Below are 17,955 nucleotides of genomic sequence, written 5' to 3' on the forward strand. Positions count from 1 at the left end.
CTGGCGAGCGCACGCGCCCTATAGTGAAAAAAAACCCTCTCAAAAAAAAAAAATTTAATTGCCAATGTAATGGTATCATAAGGTGGGCCTTTAAGAGGTGATTGGGCCATGAGGGCTCTGCACTCACTGTGAATTAATGCCATTATTGCAGAGTGGGCTAGTTATGACAGGAGACGGCTACTGATCAAAGTTCTGCCCAATTTCCTCTTCGTTTCCCACATTCATTTGCCATGGGATGCCCTGCACCACGAGAGGACCTTTACCAGATGCTGGCATCATGCTCCTAGATCTCCCCACCTCCAAAACCACGAGCTGAATAAAATGACCCAGTCTAGGGTATTCTGTTTTAGCAGCAGAAAATGAACCAAGACAGTATTCAGACTGAGAAGATCTGAAGTCAGGCTCAGGAATGTGCATGTCTAACAATCATTCCAAGGAAATAACGAAGCAAGCAGTCAAGATCACAGCACGGGAAACACTAAGGCAGTGGTCAAACACAGGGACTATGGAGCCTGGCCTTTTCAATAGCTGGCCATGTGACCCAGGACAAGCCATTTAACCTGTGAGTCAGTTCTCTCAACTCTTACAGGGTTGTGACATGAATTAAATAAATAAGGGACATGAATCATAGTACGTGGCACATATTAAATACACAAAAAAGTAGCTAGTACGTTTTTGTTATTGATAGAATATTAATAATTGATAAGCCAAGAATTAAAATAACTATTTGATGCAGATTCTCATTTAGTCCATTTTGCATCTTTAAAATCATGTAACATACTGAAACTAGAGATTGACCTGTAAGAGATAACCAAAACGGAAACAATTTTAGCAACTTCGTTATGCTCAAATATTATTCTGAACAGTAACCTGCAAAGAAATAATGCCCAAGAGAATTTTTTTGTCCTCAGGAACCTATCAAACACCAGATTTCAGTCTAAACATAGTAGCGGCTGACAGATGTGAATGTAAAAGGCATACTATAGGACTGAAGAACATATTTTTTTATATATATAAAAATTTATTTATATCATATATAAAGCAAATAAAATGTATTGGGTTGTTGGAAAAGTCATAGCGTATTTTCTTCTATGTTTTTCTATGCAAAAATGCATCATGCCTTCTCCAACAAACAACTATATATACACATGTATGTGTGTGTGTGTGTGTGTGTGTGTTGTGTGTATACTTTTTTTTTAAGCTTTTGCCATGGGGCATGTGTACTTGCCAGAGAGAGACAGAGAGAGGAAAAGTGAGAAATCACCTCCTAGGAGGGAATGGCCACACAATCCCTTCTCCATTCTTCTCTAGGGATTCTGGGCATGCATGCACATGTGTCTGGCATGCTTTTCAAACCACTGGGTTTGGGACTTGAACCATGTGTGAGTCCAGTACTTTAACCACCACACCACCTGCTGGCCCCAAAGAACATATATCTTATTTATTATTTATTTATCCTTTTGAGAGATTTTTGCTATAGGATGCATGTGCTCACCAGAGGGACAGAGACAGACAGACCCAAAGAAAGAAATCACCCCCCAGAGAGGATGGTCACACTGCAGTCCCTTCTTCATTCTCCTCTCAGGGGGCACACATGCACACTCTCCTCACATGAGTTTTAAGTCTCCAGGTCTGGGACTTGAACTGCAGCCAGCTATGTGTGAGTCCGGTTATGTAACCATCACACTATCTGCTAGTCCCAAGAACCTATTTTTTTAAAGAACAAATCAATCCTTTTGAAAATAACTCCTCACATGAGTTTTAAGTCTCCAGGTCTGGGACTTGAACTGCGGCCAGCTATGTGTGAGTCCAGTTATGTAACTATCACACTATCTGCTAGTCCCAAGAACCTATTTTTTTAAAAGAACAAATCAATCCTTTTGAAAATAAATATGACAACCAAGTATAAGTGGGATAAACAGAATTTAGCTTAATACCTTCCTTAAAGGAACATTTGGCAAACTATCTGCCATACAGTAAGCATTCAACAAATGTTAGCTCCTATTATTATTATTATCCGATCAAATCACACAATTTATATAAAATTTCTTTGTAAACTATAAGCCATTTTTTTCTCTTTTTCATCTCTCCTTTCAATCTAAGTTGGTTTGTAGGGTCTAACACGTGCTCCTCCATATCTTGTATGATAGGTGTAGCTTCTGTCTCTATGCAGTCCCAGTTGTCCAGCTGTGCCAGAGGGCAAGGTCAGTATGACTCTCCTTATTAAGTCCACTTGGCTACAGATCTAAAACCATGTTCTCAGTGGCAAAGTTGATGCTCTGATCTCCACTTACATTTTGTCTCATTTTTCAATTGGTTTCACAGCTAGGAAACAACAATGAAGACATTATTTACTTGTTGCTTAAAGTTACAAGCAAGGCTAAGGGGTAAAAATTAAAAATTAAACAGAGAAGAGCTCCACTATTTTCCTCCGACTTCATTATTTTTTTAAAAGAATTATTTATTTATCACTATTATTATTTTTTAAAATTTGGTACAGGGCATGTGCACTCACCAGCAAAAGACTGAGAGAGAATGGAAGCCAGAAAGCAAGCCGCCAGGTCTGGAACTTGAACCATGGTCAGCCAAGTGGGAGTCCAGCACTTTAACCACCACACCACCTTCCAGTCCCTCTCATTTCCCTTTTTTTGTTTCTAAAGAAAGATTTTTCTGCTATAGAGCATGCTCATTCACCAGAGAGACAGAGAAACAGAAAGTGAGAAATTATCCCCCAGGTGAGACGGCCATGCCGCAATCCCTTCTCTTCCATTCTCTTCTCGGGATCTTGGTCATGCATACACACACACCCACATGAGTTTTAAGTTGCTGGGTCCAGGACTTGAACCATGGTCAACTATGTGGGAGTCCAGCAACATAACCATTACACTATCTGGACTCCCACATGGCCAACCAAAGTTCGCATCCCGGCCCTGGTGGCTTGCTTTCTGCTCTTCACTTGCTTTCTCACTTTATCGCTCTCACTCACTCACTCTGTCCCTCTCTGGTCAAACTGAAATAGATGAATAAATAAATAGAGTTAAATAGAATGATTCTTTTAAAAAAAAAAAATCTGATTTTTATCTAAAATTCCATCTCTCTTTTGCATGGATCACTTTTTCTTTATGCCAGAGGGCAGGCAACTGTGTACATGAGAGCATGGGAGAGAAAGCACCCCAAAAAGCGTGCTACTATCCTTTGTTCTCCAATACTCCATCCCATCAAGGTCCCGGACACATGCACACATCAAGTATGTAAACACCGGGAACTCAGACCTAACCATTGGTGGGCCATGTGGGATCTCACCTCTTCCGCAGATTGGGTTAAATCATGCTCTTTGTATCTTCATTAGCAATTCAAGCCAAGTGTGATTATATGAACAAATCAATGAGTAAACAAAAGCCTCTTATTCTTCATTTGTAAAATGAGGATACTGGGTCGGAGGAGGCCCAATATCTTCAGTAGCTCCGAAGTGGGAACGGGAGGCGTGACGGTTTACATTTCTAACGGACAAGTACTGGACAGCTGGAGTCAGTTCCCATAGAGGTTATCTTTAATAACAGATCTCTTTTGGAAAATAGCCAGGTTTGTAGTTTTGTTTTTTAAAACTCAGCTTCAGCATGGTGTAAAAAAGAGAAGAGGCTATGGAAACTCATCTGATTCCAGATAAAATGACGGGAGAGGGTCACCTGGAAACCCTCTCCAAAGAATGGGTCAAATAAATCATCGGCCTGGCCCCAGTCCTCCTCCAATGGCCAGAGGATGAGGAAGGTAAACGTCTGCTCTAAGCAGCAGACAACTGGACGTGCACGATCATAAGCAGGAGGAAGCCATCAGGAAGGAGAGGTCTGACCACGCCAGACAAGTTAGATGAGTGTGCCCATCCAGACAAGGACTGCTCTGTGTCCTCACGGACGAACGCATCATGCTGGTACTTCCCTCTGCAGGGCTCTGGCCTGATTGATACATGTCCTATAAATGCACCTGTTTGTCTCGTTATCTTTTTTGTATGGTTGATTAAAGTATTGATAGAGTTTTAGTAAGTAAATATTTTTTGGTTGGAAAAAAAGGATATTGCCCTCTATTGCTCAGAGTACATTTTTTGATTAAGAATTATTTAATTTTTAGAACCAGCAGATGGCAAAATGGTTATGTCACTGGACACCTACACAGTCGACCGCAGTTTAAGTCCCAGACAACGTAGCTTGAAACTCATGTCAGGTGCACATGCTTGCAGGCCCAAAATCCCAAAAGAAGAATGGAGGAGAAGGGACTGCGGTGTTGCCATCCCCCCTAGGGGGGGATTTCTTACTTTCTCTCTGTCTTTCTCTGTCTTTTCAGTGAGCACACGTACCATACAGCAAAAATATCTCTTTTGGAAAAAAAAGAATTATTATTTATTATTATTATTTTTTTTTTTTTTTAATTTTTTATAGGGCACTTGTGCTCACCAGAGACAAAATAGAGGGAAAGTGAGAAAGCAACCTCCAAGTCCAGAACTTGAATCACTGTCAGCCATGTGGGAGTCCAGTGCCTTAACCTCCATGCCATCTGTGGGCCCTCTGCTCAGAGTTTTTGAAGGGATTGAATCTGGTAATAGAATGAAAAAGTTTATCATACATTTTAGTTTGGTTCCATGTCTTATGGTCTGCAGCTACTATCCTTTGCCACTAGGTGGCAATGCTGCATCAGTAGGTAAAAAGTCCCAACTGCACCAAGGAAGTCTGGATTTTATTTAAGGGCTAAAAAGGAAATAAGTGGAAAAGTAAATTAGAGGTGTTACCCTGGCATTTTCTGAACTGATAGATAAAACTTTGAACATTCAAAAAGAGAGGCTATGATAACTGTACATTCTGTATAAAATGGAAGTACTAATAACCTCACTTTTTACTTTGAATCTTAATTCATTTTCACAAGAATGTGAGTAATCCTATGAAAAGGGCAATGTACAAGGTAAGACATAAGTTGATGCCTAATAAGAATATTCAAACATTTACCTCTGACCCCAAGCTGAGGGAAACAATCTCATCCTCAAAAGCAGAATGTGTGTCAATATGAGGCGGAATTCCTGAGATAGAAAACAGGTAACATGTGACTTCATTTCCTTGCAGTAGATTTAAGACAACTTTAAATATAGCTTCCTGCTTTGTGAAGAAAACATTGTTTGGTAATCAGAAAAGTATTAATCATTTTAGTTAAAGGGAAACACCAAAGGTGAATGGGATTAAAATATATTAAAATAAATCTAAACCCAAAATATATTTTTTGAAGAATTATTTTATTTAACTTCATTTATTTATTTATTTATTTATTTAATTTGACCAGAGAGCGACAGAGCAAGAGAGAGAGAGAGTGAGAAAGTGAGAAAGCAAGTTGCAAGGTCCAGGACTCCAACCGTGGTCAGCCATTTGGGAGTCCAGTGCCCTTAACCACCATGTCACCTGCTGGCACCAAAACCTAAAAGTTAAAATGCCATTAAACTTGATTCTAAAGTCAAGGTTCAAGAGCCATTGCTTAACTAGGACAATTATCAAAGCCTAACCCAAGAGGAAGAGGTGCAAGATAATCACAGAAGTCATTTTTTATCCCCTTGAACACTCTATTACCAACTACTTATAGAAGGAATGCAATAACCAGGAGAGGGTTATGTAACCTACTTAGTTCTGCAATATATAACTAGAATTTTAAATGAAAAAAATACTCACCTTGCCCAGGCTCATACTGATTTATGGTCAACTGGTCGGGTTTATATTTAATGTAACCTTCCTTCAACCATTTCTCCAAAATGCTATCACAAATGTCAGGAAGACCTAAAGTCAATAATCACACAAAGGCAAAACATATTAAGTTATTTACTTTGCTGGGGCCAGCAGGTGCTATAGTGGTTATGTCACTGGACTCCCACACGGCCAACTGTGGTTCAAGTCCCAGAACCTCCTGGCTTGAAAATCACACCAGACACATGTGTGAGCATGCCCACAACCCCGAGAAAACAATAGAGGAGAAGGGATTATGGCATGGCCATCCCCCATTGGGGGGGTGATTTCACACTTTTTATCTCTCTCTATCTCTCTGGCAAATGCACATGCACTATAGCAAAAAATATCTCTCTCCAAAGGAAAAAAAAGTTATATATCACATGTGGTAAGAGTAGGGAAAAGGGAAAGTACGTGAAGTGAGAATATGTTGGTATACCTGTTGAGAAGGGGACTGTATTTATTAGCATGTCTATAAATGAACATAACCTTTGACACAATTCTACTTCTTAATGGTCTTCCTTGAGAACACTTTGCATAGCGCATAAAAAGGTATAAACTACAGCACTGTTTGTAAAAGATATGAACTGCAGGGGCCGGCAGGCAGCATAGAGGTTGGAGCACTGGACTCCCACATGGCTGATCACAGTTTGAGTCCCAGACTTGTCTGTTTGCTTTCTCACTTTGCCTGCCTCTCTCTCTCTCCCTCCCTCCCTCTCGCTTACTCCTTCTCTCCCTCTCTCTCTCTCTCATGAGTGTATGTGCCCTATAGCATATTTTTAAATAATAATAAACAATTAAATAAATAATTCTTTAAAAAAAAGATATAAGCTGCTGTACTACCTATAAAAACAAGGCACAAGAAATAGTCTAAATATTTATCAATAGAGAATTAATAGAGTATATGGGACAGTCAGTAAAATGAAATACTAAATAGGTTGAGTATCTCTAAACCAAAAATCCAAAATCTCAAATGCTTCAAAATCAGAAACTTTTGGAGCATCAACATATCACAAGCAGAAAATCCCACACCTGATCTTATGTGACATGTCACAATCAAAACAATGCAATACAGGGACCAGCAGTTAGCGTAATGGCTATGTCGCTGGACTCCCCATGTAGTCGACCATGGTTCGAGTCTCAGGCCCAGTGGCTTAAACTCACACCGGATGCATGTGCACGTGTGCCCAAGATCCTGAGAGGAGAATGGAGGAGAAGGGATTGTGGCATGGCCATACCCCCTGGGGGGTAATTTCTCACCTTCTGTCTCTCTGTCTCTCTCTGTCTTTCTGGAGAGCGCACACACCCTATAGCAAAAACCTTTAAAAAAATGCAATACAAAAATGATGTATAAAATTATCTTCAGTCTCTGTATATAAGATGTATATGAAATATAAATGAACTTTGTGGTGGATCCCACCCCTAAGATAGCTCACTATGTGTATGTAAATATTCCAAAAACCAAATAAGTAAATAATCTGAAACATCCTGGTCCCAAGCATTTTGGGTAAGGGACATTCAGCCCGTATAAAATCTCAGAGACATATCATGAAAGGAAAAGAACAGCTGGAAAGATACATATATGAATATATAACTTAAACCATAAAATATACTACTATATGTGGTAAACTAGGTATTTTCATAGATATATACTTTTTGGTTTTGTTTTAACTTATTCATTACTTTTATATATGTGTGTGTGTGTGTATGTATATATACAGGGCACGTGTTTTCACCAGAGAGAGACAGACAGAGGGAAAGTGAGAAAGCAAGCTCGTAGGTCCAGGACTTGAACCATGGTCAGTCATGTGGGAGTGTCCAGCACCTCAACAACCATGCCACCTGCTGGCCCCTGATATACTTTTTGATGTAAACTCAATTTTTAAAAGGTTAGAATATTACACTATATTTATAATTGCATGTACTTCTTTTTTTTATTTTTAAAAGTATTTATTTTATTTATTATTATTCTATTTTTTTAATGTTTGCTGTAGGACATGTATGCTTACTACAGAGAAAAGAGAGAGAGGGAAAGTGAGAAGTAAGCCGGGACTCGAACCACTGTTGGCCGTGTGGAAGTCCAGCACCTTAGCTACCATGCCACCTGCTAACCCCAAGAATTATTTATTTTATTTTATTCATTATTAATATTTAACTTGCTATAGGGCAAGTGTGCTCACCTAAGGCAAAGAGAAATAGAGATAAAGTGAGAAAGTAAGTCACCAGGTTCAGGATGCAAACTGCAGTCAGCCATGTGGGAGCCTAGCTCCCCAACCACCATGCCTAACTATATGTACTTCTAAAAAGTATGGGATTAAAGATATGTCAAAAGAACTTCAGCTTTATCTTTATGTTTGAATATTTTTGCAACAAAACTATACTATATATCTAACTAAAACATTTTAAATTAAATTGTCTTACAAGTTCAACTACAAATAAGAAATGAAACATTCACCCTCAACTATGATATATATTTTTTTTTTTGGAGAGGTTTTTTTGCTATAGGGCACATGTGCTCATCAGAAAGAGAGACAGAAAGCAAGAAATCACTCTCCAGGGGGATGGCCACACCACAATCCCTTCTCCTCCATTTTCCTATTGGGATCTTGGTCATGCATACACACATGCCCTGCATGAGTATAAGCCACCGGGTCTAGGACTCAAACCGTGGTTGACTATATGGGAGTCCAGAGATATAGCCATTAGGCCATCTTCCAGTCCCAGTTTTAATATATTAAATCTTTTTTTTCAAAATCAGCATTTATTGAGTTACTTACCCCCAGGTAATGGCTTATCTCTATCTACATTGTTGTTCTCGTAGCAGAATTCATAACCAAAATGCTTTACTCTTCTGTGTTTTAAGGATTTCTGAACTGTGTGAAGAGAAGAAAATAAACCACCTGGGAGAAAAAGAATTGCCATTCTTCATATATTTCAAAGTCAACATTATAATTAAAGGTTAGTAACTTCTACAATAACATATATGGTAATATCCTTGACTGAGACAATATACAGTGTATTCTGGATGGAAAGTCTCATTTTGTATATTGTAATGATGTACAGTAAAGGAATGGAAATAAATTTAAAATAAAAAAAACAAAGATTAGTAACTCTAAGTCCCAGAACTGGTAGTTTGCTTTCTTACTTTCTCTCTGGTGAGTATGCAGGCCCTATAGCGAATTTTTAAATAATAATAATAAATAACATTAAGTATTCTTTAAGAATTATTATTAAAGAATATATTCAAAAATACCTATTCAATGACTACAGTAAGTTACACAGCCCCAGCTAGGTGCTACTTCATAGAATGTTCATTCTACTCACAGAGGTTTATGCCTAAAGTCAGACGTGTGTTCATAGATATGTTTACATCAGCTGCACTTGCTATTGAAAGAATTTAGATTAATTAAGATCTTCTGTAATCAATAAAATGTGGGGGATAAAAGGCATGGAAAGCAACTGTAGATACCAGAGGCAGTGTGGGAGGAGGGTGGGAAATGTCAGAGGGTGAGAGGTAGAGAATCGAGGAAGGAAAAAAAAAGAAGCAAAATATGTAAGAAACAAGAAATGGAAAATTATATGCAGTGTATTCTGGATGGAAAATCTCATTTTGTATACTGTAATGATGTACAGTAAATGAATGTAAATAAATTTTAAAATAAAATAAAAATAAAAACAATCAGGAAATAATTCCTCTATTCTCCTCTCGGGATCTTGGGCACACACTCACACACACCTGGCATGAGTTTAAGCTGTCAGGTCCAGGACTTGAACCGTGGTCAACTACGTGGGAGTCCAGCGACATAACCATTACGCTAACTGCTGGTCCCTAATTTTTTTTTTTTTTAATTTGACCGGAGAGCGAGAGGGAAATGAGAAACCAAGCAGCTGGGTATGGGACTCAAATCACAGTTGGCCATGTGGGAGTCCAGTGCCCTAACCACTGCTCAACCTGCCTGTCCCATAGAAATCATAATTTTAAAGAAAAAAAAAAGTGTGTGTGTGTGTATGTGTGTGTGTTTTTGGTGTTTTGTTTTGTTTTGTCTTAGGGCACATGTGCTCACCAGAGAGAGAGAAATCACCCCCCTCTAGGGGAATGGTTATGCCATTCCTTCACTTTCCTCCTGGGATCATGGGCACGCACACCCAGGTGCCTGGTGTGAGTTTTGAGACCCAGGTCCGGAACTTGAAATATGATCAGCCAGCCAAAAATAATCTTAATAAACCAAAGAAGGAGGTGGAAAGAAGAAGTAACAAGGTATTTTGCAGAAACATTTAAAAATCAGATTTTAAAGTTATACTTACAATTTTCATTATCTGTATCTTCTGTCCAATTAATACTTTCCAAAAGCCTTTTCTCATCATCAAAAGAAATCATTTCTTCTATTACAGTGAGGCCTGGAGGTAAGACTGGAGGATCCAACCTCTTCCATTGTGCTGTGGAAAACCAAATGAAAACAGTAGCATGTAAAACTTAAAGTTTTATACAGATGGTTCTACCCAATAGTCATTTGCAGTACATAAAATTCCCAATCCTCATTTACAGAAATAAGAATGTTGACAGGCATATAATATATTAAAAGGACAAAAAACAAAGACCAACATCAAAATTTTGCTGCAATTACCATGAGCAAATAGAACATATTTACTTAAATATTGTTTGAACGTGATTAATTTATTTTTAAAATCTCACTAAGAAACAAAGTTTTTCATAATATCTATGGTATGCCCCTCTATGAAAAAAAGTACTATTTTATTTAAATATTGAATACAAAAATTTAAATGCTATTTTTGCTCTTAGGTACTTAATACTACGGTGCACTAACAGAAAATATAAAATGCAAAACTATCTAAAGATATAAAAAAGAAAATCTATAAAGAATGATTCAGCATATTTTTAAACAATTTGTTTTTCAAAGTTTTAAATAATACAACTCTAGAAGGAAAAGAAAGAACACTACTGCCAGGTAAAGGGAACTGTCTATTCATATTTGCTGTTAGGGATCTATCTGATCATTCTTACATGACTTTTGAAGCTTTCTGCTAGGCAGTTTTCATCTTTGAATTATTTAATATAAAAATTCACAAAACTTATATTCAGTAGTAGTACATGGATATATAAGTAGTATACTGATATGTGATAAGCACATATCAAGTACCTATTATGTGCCAGATGTTATATTTATTGAAATCATATGAGAAAAACTTGGCAAATAATTCTTTAAGGCAGGAAGGTAATTTATTAGCACATGTAATTTATGTTCATTTCTAAATAACTTTTCTTCAAAATTAAAAATACCTCTTGTATTTGTTATTCAGTGTCTTTATTTTAACAGATATCAAAACACATACCAAAACAACTGAGACACAGTTCTAGCCTGAAATAAAAATTGCTACTAAGCCAGCAGATGACACAGTGATAAGTGGCCAGACTCCCTCATGGCCAAATGCAGTTCGAGTCCCAGACTCCACGGTTTGAAACTCACATCAGGCAAATGTGTATATGCGTGCCCAAGATCCAGGTTGAATGGAAGAGAAGGGATTGTGGCGCGGCCAACCCTCTGGGGGGTGATTTCTCACTTTCTCTTTTGCTGTCTCTGTCTCTGGTTCACTCTCTCTGGCGGGTGTGCACACTCTAAGGCAGAACTTTTACCAAAAAAAAAAAAAAATTGTTTCAAGAGGGGCCCGCAGATGGCATAGCAGTACACTGCTGGACTCCCATATGGCTGACACTGGTTCAAGTCCTGGACTCAGTGGCTTCAAATGCACACTGGGTACATATGCGTGTGTGCCAAGATCCCAGAAGGTGAATGGATAAGCGACTATGGCATGGCCAGTTCCCCAGGTAATCATTTCTCACTTTCCCTCTCACTGTCTCAGTCTCGGTCTCTCCCCAGCAAGAGCACCTGTCCTAAGTCAAATACCTCTACTAAAAAAAAAAAAAAAAATGCTTACAGAGTTAGTCTTAGATATACATCTGTATCTAAGGAAGGATTTCAAATAAAGAACACTCCAGGGGCCAACAGATGGTGTGGTGGTTAAGGCACTGGACTTCCACAAGGCTTAGTGCAGTGTGTCTCCCGGATCTAGCAGCTTGCTTTCACCTTTCACTCTCTGTCTCTGTCTCTCTCTGGTGAGCACATGAGCCTTATAGAAAAAAAAAGAAAGTAATAAATACAATGAACTAATTCTTGAAACACATTTAAAAAAACTCTAAAATTCATGTTGTGCAGTTTCTTAAAGTGTTCAACAAAGTGAATGGGGGAAAACCCAAGGACAGTATTTTCTGATTAAAATTCACTCCTTAACTACTCAGTTTCTAAAAATGACCAGGAACATGTAAAATATAAGCATACTCTAGTTTTGTTTTTTTTTTTTTTAATCTGTAAAGCTTAAGTCAGATTTAAAAGTAAATATATATGGGCAATGAGAGGTATAACTTCTAAAATATGTCTTAAAAGTCTTTAAAAGCTTTTCTTTGAGTCTTGTTTTACAAAAACATAAATATGATCAGATTACACCCACCTACCTAGCCCTACAATAACTAAACGGAGTTCTTTTACTGCTAAAATAGACGGCAAATGGTTACAAAATTAGATGTCTAAATTAAAGTTCGCCTTAATACATCTCATTTCCATAGAGCATAAGTTAAAAGAAGTAGTAATCCCTGGGACTAGCAGGTGGCATGGTGGTTAAGAGTGCTGGATGCCCACATGGATGACCTCGGTTTGATTACCGAACCTGGCGACTTGCTTCTCTCTCCTGCCCCCTCACTCTGTCTTTCTCTAGTCCAATTAAAATAAATAAATAAATAAATAAAGTTAAATAAAATAATTCTTTAAAAAAAAAGTAATAATTCCTGTTACCATTCTGTAAATCAATCTATAAAGCTATTACTTTAATTGTTCAGTTACTCGATCCCACTGCTCAGTGGCTATCATACTGGACAGCATGGATATGAACATTTCCATCATCACAGAAAGGGACAGCACTATGAAGCTTTCTGGATCCTGGGTGGCACAGGTATTCCACCATACATGTGAAGACGGGCACATAATCATTTGGGTCACTATTTGGTTTTAAACGATTAACTCAAACCTTCTGCATATATGCTGTGAAATAAATTGGTAATCTAAATCTTCATCATTAAACTCGGAACACACAATTATAGGACAGTTCCAAAATAAGTATTATACACAATAAATCTGTTTTTGGTTATTGGGACCAGCTCCTCAAAGGCAGGCTACGTCGTATTTATCTCTGTAACTTCAACTACTAGTCCCATGCTGGCACAAACTAGGTTCCTAAAAGATGTTTATTAAAGTAAAAGGGCCTAGTCACCGGATGTCCTTACTTTATTTCAAATAACTAAACCCTGTAATCTATGTCTATGAAATGAAAATGCACACAGAACCAAGAACCAGTTATAAAAAGGTAACAAAATGATAATACCTTTTTCCACAAAACTCAAATACAGAATAATCTTTTGTCCTAAATCATCCACTATTTCTTTTCCGTTGAGGGTACTGTAGGCTTCCCTGGATTCGTCTGCAGTTTTGTACCTTACAAATGAGTAGGGTTTGTTAGGCGGCATTAAGAGAGCATCCACCTGTCCGCATTTCTCTAAAACTGGGAGCAGCTGGTTCCTACTCACGCCATTTCCCAGACCACCATTGGCCACAACCAGGCTCTTAAAAGACAAAAAAGAAAGAAAGAAACATGAGTAACTGAATCAACATGTTTATTTTAAAATAACATTCAATAGGGACCAGCAGATGGTGTAATGGTTATGTCTGGACTCCCACGTAGTTGACCACAGTTTGAGTCACAGCGAGTGCGTGTGGGCCTAAAATCCCGAGAGGAGAATGCAAGAGAAGAGATTGTGGCATGACCATCAACTGGGGTGCGGGGTGGCTACTCTCTGCCTCTGTCTTTCCAGCGAGTACACTCACCCTATAGCCAAAATCTCTATTGAAAATAAATAAATAAATAAGATGAAATAAAAGTTCCACAAGGATTTAAGTAAGAAAGAAAAACAGATTTTCTAGCAGTGGTTATCTGGTTTGTTAATTTCATATAAAGCATATAAACTGATTTACTTAATATTTGGGGAACACAAAGTACTCCTAGGTTATAAATGATTTTTATTTTTAAAATAACCTATTTCAGTAAAATTACTTTTTTATGAGCATAAATGCAAAATAGAAGATAACTCTTTCTTGCTCAGAAAAATAAATTTAACCTAATAAAAAGGAACTAGGAGAAAACAGAGAGTTCCATAATACCTGCTTTTTTGCCAAAGACTGTTCTATATACTTTCGTCTACTCAATCCTAATCAACATAATCTTTGCAAGCAAAGTCAATTTATTTGGGTAATATTAGCCTGACTTTATAGAAGAAACTACAGATCAGAAAGATTAGGTGAAAGCGGTGACTGGGGGACTAGGTTTCAAACCTATTTCTGTCAGTTTCCAGAATCCATACTTTTTAAAAAACCATAGCACAATGTTTACTAAAAACTAAAAGAAAAATCGATTACAAGTTCTATTGAACATAACATAGGGTAACAGTCCTCTGTCTAAAGAAATTCAGTCAGTTCGCAATTAAAATATCTTCTTTGCTAAGTTTCAGGCTTCTTGTCATCTGCAGTCGTGCACTAACCTTTATTCAAGGCATTTCAGAGGGTGTAGAGGGGAGGAATATCCTATTTCTATTCTGATGTTTATGGCCTAGTGCCCACATAGTCTTTGACGTGGTGTTAAAGGTGATGGGCTCCCACATAGCCAACTGCAGTTGGAGTTTCAGGCCCAACATGTTGAAAATCAGGCTGGGCATTTGCGTGTGTGTCCAAAATCCCGAGAGGAGTGGAGGAGAAGGAATTGTAGTATGGCTATCCTCCCGGGGGGATGATTTCTTTCTCTTTCTCTCTCCAGGAAACATAGGCACCCTATGGCAAAAAATCTTTTAAAAAAAATCAAAAAAAGAAAACATTCTACATAGCGTTAAGATCTTTAATTTATCCTTTATGACTTTTAAAAACATTGTAATAGGCTAGCAGGTGGCATTGTGGTTGAGTTGCTGGACTCCCATATGGCTGACTGCTGTTCCAGTCCTGGTCTTGGCAGTTTGCTTTCCTTCTCTTTCTTTCTCTCTCTCTGGAGAACACATGCCCTACAGCAAATTAAAAAAAATAATAATATAATTAAATAATTCTTATTTTTTTTAAGAGAGATTTTTACTATAGGATGTGTTCACTTATTTGAGAGACAGAAAGTGAGAAACACCCACCCATCCTCAATACCCCCCCTGCCGGAGGGATGGCCACACCACAATCTTTCCTCCTCCACTCTTCTCTTGGGATCTTGGGCATGTACGCACACGCACCCAGTGTGAGTGTTAAGTCACCAGATCCAGGACTCATCCATGGTCGACTACATGGGAGTCCAGCAACGTAACCATTACACCATCTACAGGTTCCAATAAGTACTTTTTTAAAAATAAAGGCACCGTAGTATAACAAAAGTAAACCTTGGATGATCTACTATTAACAGTTTCATTCATCAGGTGTTGAAGTTTTTTTGAAAAAGAGCAAGACAGTAAACTGTTTAGACTTTGCAGGCCTTTTAAGTTTCTGTCACATAGTCTCTATTTTTTAACAACGCTTTAAAAAGCAAAACTCAGTCCTCCCTCTGTAGTGCAATACGTGTCATGCACATGTGGACATGCAGGATCCTGACAAGGTGGAGGGCTGGGAGAGGCAGATTGTGGTGTGGTAAGACCCTATAAAGGGTGATTCTCTCTTCCTCATCCTCTCTTCCATTCCTCTTTCACATGTGCACATATCCTCTGGCATTAGAAAAAAAAAATTCCTTATGTCAAGTAATATTTTAATGTATAGTAAGTATTTTAATGTTAGTAAGTATTTTTACTTCTAGTTAAGTCACATATGTATAATCTTTAGAATCTAACAATCCAGTGGGGTGAAACAATATGTAATTCTATGCTCTGCTCACAAATGAAGAAAGCCAAGATCAAAGAGCACTGCTCATATTTAAATAAGTGGAAAAGCCAAGAGTTAAATTGACTTCTAATTCAAAGCTCAAGTAATCTCACAGTCGTGGGAACAGCAGATGGCATAGTGGTTACATTGTTGGACTCCCACATGGCTGACCACAGTTAAAGCCCTGGACCTGGTGGCTTGAGACTCGTGCTAGGCACGCATGCATGTGTGCCCAAGATCTCGGGAAGAGAATGGAGGAGAAAGGACTGCAGTGTGGCCATCTGCCTTGGAGCGTAATTTTTTGCTTTCCCTCTCACTGTCTGTCTGTCTGTCTGTCTGTGTCTCTCCCTCTCTCTCTCTCTCCCCTCACATGATCTAAGGTTAAAAACCTCTTAAAAAAAAAAAAAAGAAAGAAAAAGAAAAGAAAAGAAATCCCACAGTCCAGTGTCAACATCATCTCAATTACTGCCGTCAGATAATGAGAAGGCTTTGTAAATAAGAGGTCTAATAACAGCAAAATATTTTCAAGTATATAACCAAAATATACTGTGAATTCAAAAATAGGAAAAAGAAGACTATTAGGATACAGATCTAAATTTAAGATTCTATTCAGCTATCTACTAGTTTATATCAATGGACATACCATGGTCTCTCAAAACTTGAGTTCATTCACCTATCTCTTGATTTTTAAGGAATATATTAATATAAATATGCTCTATAAACTGAACAGCCTTAAACAGTGTTATTATGTGTACCACAACTTCCTCTTAACAACTTCTAATTCAACCGACACAATCGATGGAAATTCAAACTATAGGGTAAGCTCTGGCCTAAAATAGAAAGCTAGCAGATCCTATCCCAAGTACATGCAATATGGTTGTAACACATGACTGAACAATTACAGCCTTAAACAATTATTAACAAATATTAATACAATGCATTAGCATGTCGATACAGATACATTCCAATGATAGTAAGTTTTAGGTCACCTGAGTAGCATGGGATACTGTGTCAACGCCTTCGTGTCTCAGCAAAGTATGCCTGGCTTTTATCTGTTTCCTTAAGAACTTCTTCTCAGTTTTACTGAGTTTGCAATTACTCTGGTGATTACTGTCCATGTTAACACTGAAGGAAAAAAAGTAAAAAGGTCAACCTGAAGAGCCCTAAAAGAACGATTATAATGATGCTATTCACATATTCTATACTTTGTTTTAAAAAAAATTGTTTTTTTTTTTAAATCCTTAGTTTACTTTTCACCAACTTCAGAGAATTGAGAACAGACACTGAAAATAAAGGAATATGTAAGACGGTAATAAAGAACCTCTAATACTATCTCTTTTAAGGGTGATAAAAAAATGTTCCATTTTAGCTCCATTAAGTGCACTACTTCCCCCTCGGATGATGTATCCCTTTAGGGAAAACGTGCTATCAGCAAATTTCACCATTACAGGCAAGGAAAAGGAGTAAGAAGTGAAGGGGAGGTCCACAGAGCATATGGTATAATGCCACTTACAGAAAGTTCAAAATCCAAAAGCAAGCTCTGCATTGTTTAGAAATGCATCTCTACCAAAGCTGGAAGAAAAGCATATGAACGGTAAACACAAAACTCAGGAGAGAGACGGAAGTAAAATTCATGTGAAAGTGAAACATGGATGCAATGCAGCCAAGGTATTTCTTAAACTAGATGGTAGGTACATGTGTTTTTTAAATTAATTTTTAAAGAAATACTTATTTCATTTTATTTATTTTTTAATTTGCTATAGGGCCCATGCACTCACCAGGGAGAGACAAAAAGAGAGAGAGAGAAAGATGTAAAGTGAGGAAGCCAGCCACCAGGTCCAGGACTCAAACCACGGTTGACTGTGTGGTAGTCCAGCATCTTAACCACATCATCCACTGGCCCCTGTTTAATTATTTAAATATGTATTTTAACATGTAACTATAGATGTTATATAATTTATATCTATCTTTTTTTAAAAATTATTTAATTTTACTATTATTTTTTAATTTGCTATCAGGCACGTGCACTCTCTAGAGAGGGAGGTAGAAGGGTGAGCAGTGAGAAAGCAAGTCACCAGGTCTGGGACTCAAACCATGGTCAGCCATGTGAGAGTCCAGTACATTAGCCACCATGCCACTTGCTGGTCCTCTTTTTTTTTTTTTTTTTTTAAGAGATTTAAAAAAAAAAAAAAAAGAAAGTT

General features: G+C 37.7%; 1 protein-coding gene and 1 pseudogene across 9 annotated transcripts in view; one reads left to right on the plus strand and one right to left on the minus strand.

Moving 5' to 3' along the window:
* ALKBH8 (alkB homolog 8, tRNA methyltransferase) overlaps positions 1-17,955 on the minus strand; it is a 46,973-nt gene that overhangs the window by 22,403 nt on the left and 6,615 nt on the right. For 3 of the 9 annotated variants that reach the window (XM_014588781.2, XM_014588778.2, XM_014588782.2), the window contains exons 2-7: positions 16,744-16,879; positions 13,206-13,443; positions 10,059-10,190; positions 8,531-8,653; positions 5,703-5,807; positions 4,995-5,065 (exon numbers count right to left, since the gene is read on the minus strand). In XM_014588781.2, the coding sequence (XP_014444267.1) occupies positions 4,995-5,065; positions 5,703-5,807; positions 8,531-8,653; positions 10,059-10,190; positions 13,206-13,443; positions 16,744-16,879 (805 nt within the window). The remainder of the gene's footprint in view (positions 1-4,994; positions 5,066-5,702; positions 5,808-8,530; positions 8,654-10,058; positions 10,191-13,205; positions 13,444-16,743; positions 16,880-17,955) is intronic. The other 6 variants (XM_014588786.2, XM_014588785.2, XM_014588787.2 and 3 more) reach the window with 3 other exon arrangements.
* LOC106735120 (selenoprotein K pseudogene) lies at positions 3,326-4,157 on the plus strand (annotated as a pseudogene).

Source organism: Tupaia chinensis, unplaced genomic scaffold (assembly GCF_000334495.1).
Source record: "Tupaia chinensis unplaced genomic scaffold, TupChi_1.0 Scaffold000311_2, whole genome shotgun sequence".
Lineage (NCBI taxonomy): Eukaryota > Metazoa > Chordata > Mammalia > Scandentia > Tupaiidae > Tupaia > Tupaia belangeri.